General features: G+C 37.1%; 1 protein-coding gene across 14 annotated transcripts in view; it reads left to right on the forward strand.

The window, feature by feature from the left end:
* The window catches only part of DNAH14 (dynein axonemal heavy chain 14), a 325,158-nt gene that overhangs the window by 104,372 nt on the left and 207,572 nt on the right, over positions 1 to 13,214 (forward strand). For 12 of the 14 annotated variants that reach the window (XR_013381670.1, XM_077901271.1, XM_077901270.1 and 9 more), the window contains exons 21-23: positions 2,609 to 2,854; positions 7,599 to 7,720; positions 9,643 to 9,814. Coding sequence is in view for 13 of the 14 variants with exons in the window: in XM_077901271.1 (XP_077757397.1) it covers positions 2,609 to 2,854; positions 7,599 to 7,720; positions 9,643 to 9,814 (540 nt within the window). In the remaining variant the exon portion in view is untranslated. The remainder of the gene's footprint in view (positions 1 to 2,608; positions 2,855 to 7,598; positions 7,721 to 9,642; positions 9,815 to 13,214) is intronic. The other 2 variants (XM_077901274.1, XM_077901277.1) reach the window with 2 other exon arrangements.

Genomic DNA, 13,214 nt, shown 5'->3' on the forward strand with positions numbered 1-13,214 from the left:
ATCACTTGATACTCTATTTAAAATACACAAGAACTATTTGATTTGCCTTCTAGTTTTGTTGTAAAAATAGATTCCATGATTTTTATGGTTAAGAATTGTTCTGTTTTCAGACCTAGCCTACAGTAAGCTTCATTTATATTTCAGGCTTTGTGGTTAATAGTATCCAATGTAATGAGAGACAGTATTTTATAATTTTCTACAAAATGATTTATTATAATGAAGAAATGGGAAATTTTAAGGCATTTAAAAAGAAGAACTTTTAAAAGACAACTTTAGTTGATCTTTAAAATTTGATTGCTGTGTATCTCGGGCCCTGGCCTCAGTCTTCCACCTAAACTCACATGTTCACTTTGCTGTTTCAGAGATACCTCACAGTTAGGGTTCTCCACCTCCCAGGTGATTCTCTTTCCTCCCTTCCCCATATCAGCTAAGGGCATCTCGTTGTTTTTCAGTTGCTTAGGCCAAAAATCATGAAATAATCTAAATCTTCTCTTACTTTCTCACTTCTCACCCCATCTAAATCTCTCATCCTTTCCTGGATCGTTACCGGGCCTCCTGACTGATCCGTGTACCAATAGCGAATACAGCAAAATATCTAGATTATTTCAGAACATATGCTTTAATGTCAATGGCTAGGTTTATTCAAAACAGCATTCCAGAAATGAAGCACAATGGCAATGACATTTTCTTTGTCAAAGTTTTGGGTTATTGGAGTCATCCCTGGGCAAGTCAGGTAAAGGGGGAAGTTTGGCAGTCTAGCATAGCAGCAAGCAACAAAAGTGAGGGCAGGCAGGCAGGCAGGCCTTGAGCGGATCAGCTGGTAGCCTTCCTGGGGTTGGTGACTACAGTAGCTCAGAAGGTTTCAGCAAGCTGTCCCTGTATTTCTAATGTAAATGGAGAGTTTAAAAAGGAATTCCCATGCAGCTTTTGGAGGATCCAAATTAACATAATTCAACATCTCAACAAGAATGAACAAGGTCTTCAGCCTTTGAAATACTGGAGCCAGGAATCAGAGGAGCCCTTTCTTCCTGAGGTTGATTGATATAGTAGTCAGAGGGGATACCTGGCAATCAGCTGCCAAGAGTTCATGGAAGATTGTGATCATGCTATTTATTTGACAACTTATCTAGTATAATCTGTGTACCAAGATGGAGAGGATTTGGACCAGAAACTCAGCCTTCATTTCCGAAAGCATGCATTTCATGGGGTCGACCCAGAATCGACCCAGCAGTCATGCTGCAAGACTGCCCAGGACAGTCTGTGGCAGGAGTTCTTTTGTGATTGTGTCAAATGAATAAATTATGATGTTCTATGACAGCCATTTCTGTCCAACACATTATGTACATTATGTAGGCTCTGTAAAGCCTATGATGTGAAAAGCATGTTGCAAAGTAAATTAAGAGGAAGTGGTCAGTAATATGCATAAAATAATCACAGTCACTTCATGGTTGATCTTTTTCACTTTAGAAAACAGGTGCTTTATCATACAGGCAGATAATCAATTATAGGTATTGGGTTCATCTGAAGCCTCCTAGTCATTACTAAGTTAATTGGGAGATCTGGCCATTTGTCAGGCCCAAACTTTGACCATAAGGACTTGAAAGGGCTCAATGCATTTGGTTGAAATTTTGCTTTACACATTATCAGTATCTGGATTTAGTTACTAGCAATTTCAGAATGTCAACATTAAGCAAAAAGTTCTTTATTCAGCAAACTTGATGGTTCAATGTTCCTTATCTACTTTTGGCTGGGTAGTCTGTATCAAAAGGCAAGCCTCCTTGCTAAACTGTTAATGAAGGCCATAAGCAGTCAACCAATTCCACTGTTGATACCCATCTTTGGCAGATGATGAACACTAGTTGTAATTGCTGAGTCCCCTGAGCTGCATTACCAGAACATAGGGGTTAGGCATTACTCTTTAACCCTGTGGAGTAGACATATGGAACAGTGGTAGATTCTTCTTTTAGGGATAAAAGCAATGAGCCCAGCTAGTTAATTCTATGATGTGGGAATGAGAAGCTCTCCGAGTATCTCTGTTGCCGTGAGTGAGCCTGGAGATCTTGTATCAGGATCTTGTCCTATGGGAACTGGCAGTCAGTGGACATTATTAGAAAGGCCTATCTGTACTCCCTTAATTTGTTGTGAGAGCCATGTAGCCTCATGGCAATAGAACACAGAAAGGGAAGCCATGGAAAGCTTGGGTCCATTAAGATTATGTTCTCTCATAATTGTATCTCGAGGATTATTGCAGAAAGTAAAAGCATGTTACTGAGTGATAAAACAGTGGGCATTAGTGCAGAGAAAAGAAAGCTGGAATAGGTAAGCCATCTGCACATGTACAGAAGGTGCTGTTAGCTGTTCTTCATATGAACTAGAATTAGAGGAGATACACATAGTAATGAGAGATTTCACTGAGTGTGTAGAACGTGAAATGGTTAGAATGAATAAAGCCTGAGAAGGGCCGTGTCGTTCAGGTTGGGACCCACAATCTCGGGTCAGGGCATCACTGAGCTGGGACCAGGTCTCCAGGACCTGTGATGTACACGTTCACCTAAGTCTTGTGCTGCAATCATCTGATGAGTATAAAAGAATAATGTTTTCATTTTAGATGTTTCAATACGAAAATGAAATTAACGAAATCTCAACCTCCGCCACTAACGAAGCTGCTCTGGAGAAACTGCTATTTAAGATTATTGATCAGTGGAATACAACCCCATTACACTTAGTTGTTCATCAGTCAGACACGTTGTCCATCCTGATCATTTCATCCATAGACGACATATTAGCTCAGTTAGAAGAGTCGCAAATGATACTTACAACAGTTAAAGGATCTTCGTCTCTTGGGCCCATTAGGGTAAATATTATGACAAGGGGAAAATATGTTAATTGTTTATAGCTTTATTTATCACTTGAATTTTTTGCATTTTGCAACCTTTTGAATTGTATTAATCATTCACATACTTACATAAATCATTCCACATACTTAAATAGAAATGAGATTGAATGTTAGTAGCTTAAATACTAGAAGTAACTTTTTATGGAATCATGAATTGTTCACGAAGAAATGTTATAAAGTTCAATTTGAGCAGGTAAAATAAATTTGTATGAATTATAAAACTATGACCCTATAAACCATGACTTATTAGCAGTGCCACTGCTGCTAGAAATACCCACAGTTCTAGCAGGGTTCATGCCAAGCCCATTGCCTGCAGACTCCATACCTGTGTGTTCCTGTAGCTACTGCTAGAATGTCAGCCTGTACATACACTCTCGTAGTTAGGAATCGAAGCACAGGGCCAGCTGGTATTCAGTGTTCTCCAGTAATCCCTCTCTGGGAATCCCCTGTCCAACACCATGATCAAGGATCATTTAAAAACTTAAGGAAACTCGACAAGATATGTTATAATATAGAGATACTTAATAGTAAGGTTATCATATTTGACAGAGATAGAGTGAGAGAGAGAGAAGTGTGCACCCATCAAATGGAAATCACATTATTTGCAAACACATCAGCATTTAGAGAAAATGTCAGTTAACTGAACCTTAAAAGGGGGAAAAACTCAAGAAATTACAAAAAAGGGGATGAACCATATAGACTATATTCTCTAAGTGTATTAAAATAAAAAATGAACAGCAGAAAAACAGCAAAAAATAGACAAAACTATCACAAAAAAACTAAAAAAATTCAAAGCATCCTTAAGAATATATAGGAAATGGGGGATCCCTGGGTGGCTCAGTGGTTTGGCGCCTGCCTTTGGCCCAGGGCATGATCCTGGAGTCCCAGGATTGAGTCCCACATCTGGCTACCTGCATGGAGCCTGCTTCTCCCTCTGCCTGTGTCTCTGCTTCTCTCTCTCTCTCTCTCTCTCTCTCTGTATGTCTTTCATGAATAAATACATTTAAAAAAAATATATAGGAAATGTAATAAAAAATTTTAATTAAAAGTAAAAGGGAGAAAATTCTAAATCAAACACTGTCACAGTTGGCTTAAAGCCCCATGAAAAGGAAGATTTAGAACACCAAATGCCTTTATTAAAAAGTAAAAATGAATTTAGTAAATGATACCTTAGGCATACTTCAAGAAGCTGAAGAACAGCAACACACACATGGACCTCCTCTTCCAGGCAAGATACAGTAGAGGGACCAGGTACACCATCCTGCCTGAAATACCCAAAGCTGAACAGGAAAAAGTAGCTGGAGCTATGGTTTTCAGGACACTCGATATTAGGAATGGAACGATAAGGATCCTTGAGAGATGGGAAACACACAAGAAGCCCCATGGTTGCTCCAACTTGAGTTTGCAGGCCTTGGTGGAGTTGAGAGTAATCCAACCAGAGCCTGGTAGACTGCCCGATAGGAAGAGATGCTGCTGAAAGTTAGAGGATGCCATAGCTTGCAGGGTGAAGTACCAGGAAGGATACTGTAGAGAGCCATGGAAGCTCTCTATTCAAGTACTCCACAGTCCCAAGTGCTGGGATGTGAATTGGAGGAAATTCCTTGAAACCAGAGAGATGACTGCTTAAGAGGATCTGAGGGAGCCATTCATACAACTCTGGGAGTAGCACCCATATCCACCAGCCGCAACAGTAAGCAATGATTTGTACACATTATAGATGGAGCCATTGAAAGGATCTTGCCACAGTAAAATAAATACTGTTCTAACAGATCTGAAAAGCAAAACCCCAAATGATGAAACTGTTTCAAAGTGATTTACCAGCACTCAGAACAAAATTCAAGAATATTTATAGGAATACAAAAATAGGGGTCCCTGGGTGGCTCAGTCAGTTAAATGTCTGCCTTCAGCTCAGGTCATGATTCTGGGGTCCTGGGATTGAGCCTCACACCAGGTTCCCTTCAGGGTAGGAAATCTGCTTCTCCCTCTCCCTCTGCCTGCCACTTCTGCTTGTGCTGTCTCCCTTTCTCTCAAATAAGTAAAATCTTTTTTTTAAAAAAAGTAGATCTATAGAGGATCATATAGGCCAAATAGAAATATAAAGACCAAACTCAAACTTCTATGGATGAAAACTATAATATCTGACATGAACTATGCGCTAGATGAGATTGACAGCAGATTAGACATTGCAGGAGAGAAGATTAGTGAATTTAAACAATTTTGAAAAAGAAGAACGAAGTTGGAAAATCAACACTACCTGACTTTAAGATTTAATTGTAAAGCTACAGTAGTCAAAACGGTTTCATATCAGTTTAAAGATAGAAAAATGGAACAGAATAGAGTACAGAAATAGACCCACAAATATACAGACACCTGATCTTCAACAAAAGTTTAAAGATAATTCTGAAAAGAAAGTCTTTTTAGAAATAGTGCTGGCAAATTAGACAGTTGCATGCAAAACAAAATTTTAAGAACTCTTCAAGCCATGTCTTGTAGCATATATAAACTTTTAACTCAAAAATGGATGAAAACCTAAAACATCAGAAGACATTTTTGAAACATTAAGAAGAAACCATTAGAAAAAATTTTGTGACCTTGGGCTAGCTAGGTTTCTTCAGTAGGACACCAAAAGAATGATCAATAGAAGGATTTCATCAAAATTAAAAATTTGTGGGAGCCCCCGTGGTGCAGCGGTTTAGCGCCGCCTGCAGCCCAGGGCCTGATCCTGGAGACCCGGGATCGAGTCCCATGTTGAGCTCCCTGCATGGAGCCTGCTTCTCCCTCTGCCTCTCTCTCTCTCTCACTCTGTATCTCTCATGAGTAAATAAAATAAAATCTTTAAAAAAAATTAAAAATTTGTGCCCTTCAAAAGACACTGATAAGGGGAAAAAAATACAAACCAAGACTGGAAGGAAATATTTACAAAGTATGTATTTGGTAGTAGAAGATATAGTAGTAGATAGTAGTAGTAGAAGATATAGGAGAAAGATATATAAATGAGTTGCATGTGGTAAATGCAACTATATTATAGTTATATAATATGCAACTTATAAATGCAACTTATATATTTAAGAATATATACAGAATTCTCAAAATAAAAATCAGTAAAGAAATGGGCAAAAGATTAAAGCAGACACTTTACCAAAGAAAATACTGGAATGGAGAATAAACATATGAAGATGCTTATCTTCATTATTCATCAGGGAGAAGTTAGAATCCTAGTGAGGTACTGCTACACCCCTTATGGAATGACTAAAGCTAAAGAGACTGAGCATCCCAGGTGCTGGCAAGGATGTGGTGGAATGGGGAGCTCTCACTGCTGTGTGAAGGGTAAAATGTTATGTACACTCATTTAAAAGGTTTCTTTAAAAGTTAAAAAAATAGACCTACCACATGGTGCAAGCATTCCACTCTAGGTGTTTACCAAGAAGAAAGGAAAGCCTATGTCCACACCTGAATATTCATAGCAGCTTTATTTATAATAGTGAAGAACAGGAGGCACCCCAGGACTTCATCTGGTGGATGAGTATATTGTCGTCCATCTATAAAATGGAATACTACTCAGCAGTACAAAAAAGAAATACTGACATATGCAACAACAGGAATGAATCTCAAAACAATTCTGCTGAGTGAAAGAAGTCAGACCAAAAAGAGTACATACTATACGGTTTCATTTATAGAAAATTCTAGGAACTGCCAACCAGGCTATGGTTTCAAAAAGTAGATCAGTGTTTCCCTAGGAATGGGAATAGGCAGGGGTTGGAGGAAGGGATGCCACAGGCTGCAAGAACCTTTCCAAGGTGAAGGATGTGTTCATTATTTTGACCGTGGTGATTGTGTCACAGTGATAAACATAAGCCAAAATGTTCAACTGTGCAATTTGAAAAGATGCCATTTACTATATGTCACTTATGCCTTAATAAAGTTATTGAAATATAAATTAGATGTTAAAAGAAATATGGAGGTACATAGTAGAAATATAAATGAAGTGCATGTGGTTCCCTCTGAGGAATCGAGTTAGGGGATGTGCCAGTCTACTGATATGCAAGCATTTTAGTACTAATTGATTTTTAATCATTTTCTTCTTACTTTAATAAATATACAAGTCAGAAAAAGATGTTATATCCACACAATTTTTTTAATTCAAAGAATGGAAAAAACCTGTAAGTACTAATGTAAATCCTCTCTAAAAGACAAAGTCAGGGATCCCTGGGTGGCGCAGCAGTTTGGCGCCTGCCTTTGGCCCGGGGCGCGATCCTGGAGATCCAGGATCGAATCCCACATCGGGCTCCCGGTGCATGGAGCCTGCTTCTCCCTCTGCCTGTGTCTCTGCCTCTCTCTCTCTCTCTCTCTCTGTGACTATCATTAAAAAAATAAAAAATAAATAAAAGACAAAGTCAGGTTAAAAAAGTTACAAAACAATGTGTATAATATGGTTGCACTAAAGATATTACTTGTACATATATACAAAATATTTAAAGAAAGGACTGAAAGAATATACATATAAAAAATATTTGTATGTTGTATAATGAATAAAATAAAGTTGTATGAATAGAACATCTCAAACGTCTCCCAAAACTAAATATAATTAGATTTACATTTATTTATGTGATCCGCTATGTCAGTGACTGATAATCACCTTTGATGTCAGTATTTCTACTAAATGAATCTTTAGACTTTATGAATGTGTATGTTCATCTTATAGGATCTTGTGGATGAGTGGGATCAGAATTTGACTCTCTTCTCTTACACTCTTAAGGAATGGATGAATTGTCAAAGAAATTGGCTCTCTCTTGAACCAATCTTTCATTCAACCGAAATACAAAGGTAAAAAAGCCATAATGAGGTTAAAAAATGCGTGGTGGATATTTATTGCTTGTGATTCCTAAGAAGTCGTTTCTTCAATGAATGCTCTAAAATAACCCACCTATAAGCACAGGTGTATAAACTGTTGAATTGTGTTTTCATGAAAGATTGCAAGCATCATCTTTTTTTCTAAGTCCTGTTTCTCAATTATTGATATAAAATGATTAAGGACTCGGAAAGGTGCATTGGATAGTTCATTATAACCTATACTACAATGCTGTGTGTCTACTGAGTTCTGGAATATTAGTGTGGTTTTTATATCAATAATGTGTTTCTAATAGCATTCATACATGAATGGTAATTTTTTTACTTCAGACCATGTAAAAGAATGGAGGTCCTAGATGGTGAAAATTCTACCTTTTCTTTTTATTCATAGCATTCAAATTAATTGGTCTCTCTTTAAAGTGACTGGTCTTGAGAGTGTGTAAGTTGTGACACATGTATTATCTAGATAGAATTTAAAGTGTTGACCGTAAATCACACAAGCTAATCTAGGAGCCACTCTGAAATAGGGTAGGAAGTCATAGAGCATGTATTTGTAAGGTGTGTTAGATGATAGAGGGCCTTGAATATCAGGTCCAGTATTATGAATTTTATTTTAGGGGCAAAGGGGAGCTGTGAGAGGCTCACAAAAGAAAACTGTCTAGATGTGACTACTGCTCTGCAGGGAGCAACGTCCATTTTTGTTATAAATGTATATTTGTCCGATGTTTCATCTATCAACCTGTAGTTTTTCTAGAGTTCCCAAAGGTGAAAACACATACCTAAGGAATGTATCCTCTGCTTACAACAGCTTAGGGCCTTGAACTCAGACTTCCATATTACTACTTTATTGATGGAAAGGTAAGACTCCTAGTTGACAGTGTCACCTCAGTTGTTCACAGGATTTGAGAGAAAAAGGGGGGCTTTTAGTGAAAGGATGCTGAAGAGTCCTGTCCAAGAGTGTTCAAGAAGAGAAGATACGGGTCTGTAATGGACCTGCCTTTGCTGGTGGAGAAAGATGGGGGTGGAGGGATGTGAAAATGAGGAAGGGGAGGAGACATTCATTAGCGAGGAGAATCATGGGAAAGAAGAGGATACTGCCCCTTCCCATCCCTCCATACTCACTGTGAAGTGGCACCAGAGCCTCCTGTGGCTGTTAGGAGGGTACCGAACAGAGGTGAGCTTGAAGCCTCCTCCCTAATAGGATTTTTACTGCACTGAGGATATTTTTAGGCCCATCGCCCAAAATGGGGGCTGGGATAATGTTAGGGAGGGCAACTTGTGGAAGAGTTTGATGAGTATTGCTCTGGGGTTTGGGGCATTAGAAACTAGGACCTGCCTTTTTGAAGAGCTCTGAAGCAGCCTTTATTAGCAGAGCAGAAAAGTACAAGAACACACAGTCATGGTGGACCCCTGATCCTCCATCACGGGGATGTTGCCCTCTAGGGGACATCTGGCAATTCTAATGCCAAAAATTGCTGCTTCAGGAAGATCAGATTAATAGCTTCTTCTCAGGAAGCTGTCTCCAGATCCCATTTCCTCCAGAATTTTAGTGCCTTTGTTTTGTTACCTTTCCTAGGACATGGGTCACTTTTTCCTACTTTATGCAGAACTTGTATACCTGTCTTTACGTAGAACTTGTATACCTGTCTTACATGTCTCACTAAGTATAGTCTTACGAAATACTGGACACATGTCTGATTTATTTTAGTATTTCCTACCATGGACATCACCACAGGTAAGAAACATTATCAAATATCTTCAGCTAATGATCAGCAAAAATAAAACATATCACAACATTTTAAAAATTGAACAGCATCCTGTAGAAAATGCATTTAGAGTATAGATTTTAATTATACTGCCTTCAAAAGATAAAATTATCTTTAATTTTCTTTCTAAAGGCAGCTCCCAGAAGAAGCAAAACTCTTCTCTCAAGTGATTTCCATGTGGAGAGAAATAATGTTAAAAATACAAAACAAACTGGATGCTTTGCGAATAACTACCTCTGCAGGAATCCTCGAAATTCTGCAAAATTGCAATACATGTCTTGACTATATAATGAAAAGTCTTGAGGTAAAACTATAGCAGTCCTAAAGTGAAGAATCATTTAAACTTCATAATGTAATGTAAAGGACAACAGAAACTATTCCAATGCAAATTTTCTTTCCAGTAGCTGCCCACAATATTTCCAACTCTCACTAACTATAGGGTTAATGAAAATACTATCACAATGAAAAATAGTGGATAGACCAATCTAAATGGCCTGAGACAAAAATACCGAATTTTTAAGTGCTTAGATTTCCTTATCTTTAAATTGGGAATAATGGTAGTGCCTACTTTGAGGAGCTTTGTGTTAAATGAGATAATGCATTTAAAGCATAAGAGCTGGTACCAAGAAAGTATTCAATGAGTGTTAATTATATTAGCACTATGATTATTAAATTGACAAAATCCGCAAAAATTGATATGGAATACTTTGATGATTCCATTTATTTTAAATCCAGTACAGTTAATTTAGTGATATGTTAGTTTCTGGGGTACAATATAATAATTCAACAATTCTATCATTATTCAGTGCTCATCAAGCTTTGTGTACTCTTAATCTCCTTCACCTATTTCCTCCATCACCCCACCCACCTCCCTCTGGTGACCATCAGTGTGTTTCTAGAGTTAAAAGTCTGTTTCTTGGTTTGTATCTTTTTTTCCTTTATTTGTTTTGTTTCTTAAATTCCACATATGAGTGAAATCCTATGGTGTTTGTCTTTCTCTGACTGACTTCATTTAACATTATACCTTCTAGATCCATCCATGCTATTGCAAATGGCAAGATTTCTCATTTTTCTTTATGGCTGAGTAATGTTCCATTGTATGTATAAACCACATCATCCTTATCTTTTCATCTGTGGATACTTGGACTGTTTCCATAACTTGGCTGTTGTAAATAATGCTGTGATAAAGCATATATCTTTACAAAGATATATGGGGTACATATATCTTTCTGAATTAGTGTTTTTGTATTTTTTGGGTAAATCCCCAGTAATGGAATTACTGGATCATATGGTAGTTCTTTTATTTTTTCAAGGAATCTCCATACCACAGTGCCTGCACCAGTTTGCATTTCCTACCAACAGTGCAGAAACACCTATTGTTTCTCGTGTTTTGGTTTGGGTATTCTTATAGGTGTGAGGTGGTATCTCGTTGTGATTTTAACTTGCATTTCCCTGATGATGAGTGATATTGAGCATCTTTTCATGTGTCTTTTGGCCATCTGGATGTCTTCTTTGGAGAAGTATCTGTTCATGTCTTCTGCCCATTTTTTAATTGAATTATTTAGGGGTTTTGATACTGAGATATATAAATTATTTATATACCTTGAATACTAACCCTTTATCAGATATGTCATTTGCAGATATCTTCTTCCATTCAGTAGGTTGTTGTTTAGTTTTGTTGATGGTTTCCTTTGCTGTGCAGAAGCTTTTTGTCTTAATGTAGTCCCACTTGTTTTTGTTTCCCTTGCCTCAGGAGACATATCTAAAAAGAAGTTACTATGGCTGATGTCAGAAACACCATTGCCTGTGCTCTTTCAGGATTTTTATGGTTTCAGGTTATCATTTAGGTCTTTAATCCATTTTGAGTTTATTTTTGTGTGTGGTGTAAGAAAATAGTTCTAGTTTCATTCTTTTGCATGTTGCTGTCCAGTTTTCCCAATATCATTTGTTGAAGAGACTGTCTTTTTTCCCATTCAATATTCTTGCCTCCTTTGCCTCCTTTGTCAAAGATTAATTGACCATATAATTGTGGGTTTATTTCTGGGCTCTCTAGTCTGTTCTATTGACTTATAGGTCTTTTTTTTTTTTTTTTTTTTTTTTTTGAGAGAGAGAGAGAGAGAGAGAGAGAGATGGGGAGAGCAAGAGCATGAGTAGCAAGGGTGGGCAGAGGCAAAGGGAGAGAGAGAATTCCAGCAGGGTCCACACAGCATGGAGCCTGATGTGGAGCTTGATCTCATGACCCTGAGATTATTACCTGAGCCAAAATCAAGAGTTGGACACCTACCTGAATAAGCCACCCAGATGCCCCTCTATCTGTCTATTATTTTGTCAGCACCATATTGTTTTGATACTGCTGATTTGTAGTATATCTTGAAATCTGGAATTGTGATGCCTACAGCTTTGTTCTTCAAGATTGCTTTAGAAAAAAAAAAAAAGATTGTTTTGCTTTGGCTATTTGGGGTTTTTTTGGTGGTTCCATACAAATTTTAGGATTGTTTATTCTCATTCTATGAAAAATGCTGTTGCTGTTTTGATAAGCATTGCATGAATGTATAGATTGCAATGGGTAGTATAGACATTTTAACAATATTTATTCTTCCAAACCATGAGCATGGAATATCTTTCCATTTGTTCATGTCATCACGAATTTCTTTCATCAGTATTTCATAGTTTCAGAGCACAACTCTTTCACCTGCCTTGTTACATTTATTCCTAGATATTTTATTATTTTTGGTGCCTTTGTAAATAAGACTATTTTCTTCATTTCTCTTTCTACTGCTTCATTCTTAGTGGATAGAAATACAATGTATTTCTATATATTGATTTTATATCCTGCAACATTACTGAATTCATTTATAAGCTCTAATAGTTTTTTTGGTTAAGTCTTTATTTTTTTTTATGTATAGTATCAAGTCATCTGCAAATATCCTTACCAGTTTAGATGCTTTTTATTCCTTTTTTTCTTGTCTGCTGTGGCTAGGACTTCCAGTACTATGTTGAATAAAAGTGATGAAAGTAGACATTCCTGTCTTGTTCCTAACTGTAGAGAAAAAGTTCTCAGTTTTTCTGCATTTAGGATGATATTAGCTGTGGGTTTTTCATACATGGCCTTTATTGTGCTGAGGTATGTTCCCTCTAAACCTACTTTGTCATGAATGGATGTTGTACTTTGTCAATGATTTTTTTTTATGTCTGTTGATATGACTATATGGTTTTTATCCTTCTCGTGTTGAGGTGATGTGTCATGTTGAATGATTTGTGAATATTGAACTACAGTTGCATCCTGGGTATAAATCCCACTTGATCATGGTAGATGATTTTTTTAAATGTATTGTTGGATTCTGTTTACTAATATTTTGTTGAGGATTTTTGTTGAGGATTTTTGCTGAGAATTTTTACATCTATGTTCATCAGAGATATTGACCTATAGTTCTCTTTTTTGAGGTGTCTTCATGTGGTTTTGGTATCACGGTAATGTGGCCTCATAGAATGAATTTAGAAGTTTTCCTTCCTCTTCTATTTTTTGGATTGATTTGAAGAATAGATATTAACTCTTCTTTGAATGTTTGGTAGAATTTACTTGTGAGGCTAACTTTTGTTTTTTTGGGAGTTTTTTGATGTCTGATTCAATTTCATTGCTGATAATCAGTCTGATCAAAGTTTCTGTTTCTTCCTGATTCAATTTTGGGAGCCTATAAGTTTCT

Source organism: Canis aureus, chromosome 6 (genome assembly GCF_053574225.1).
Source record: "Canis aureus isolate CA01 chromosome 6, VMU_Caureus_v.1.0, whole genome shotgun sequence".
NCBI lineage: Eukaryota > Metazoa > Chordata > Mammalia > Carnivora > Canidae > Canis > Canis aureus.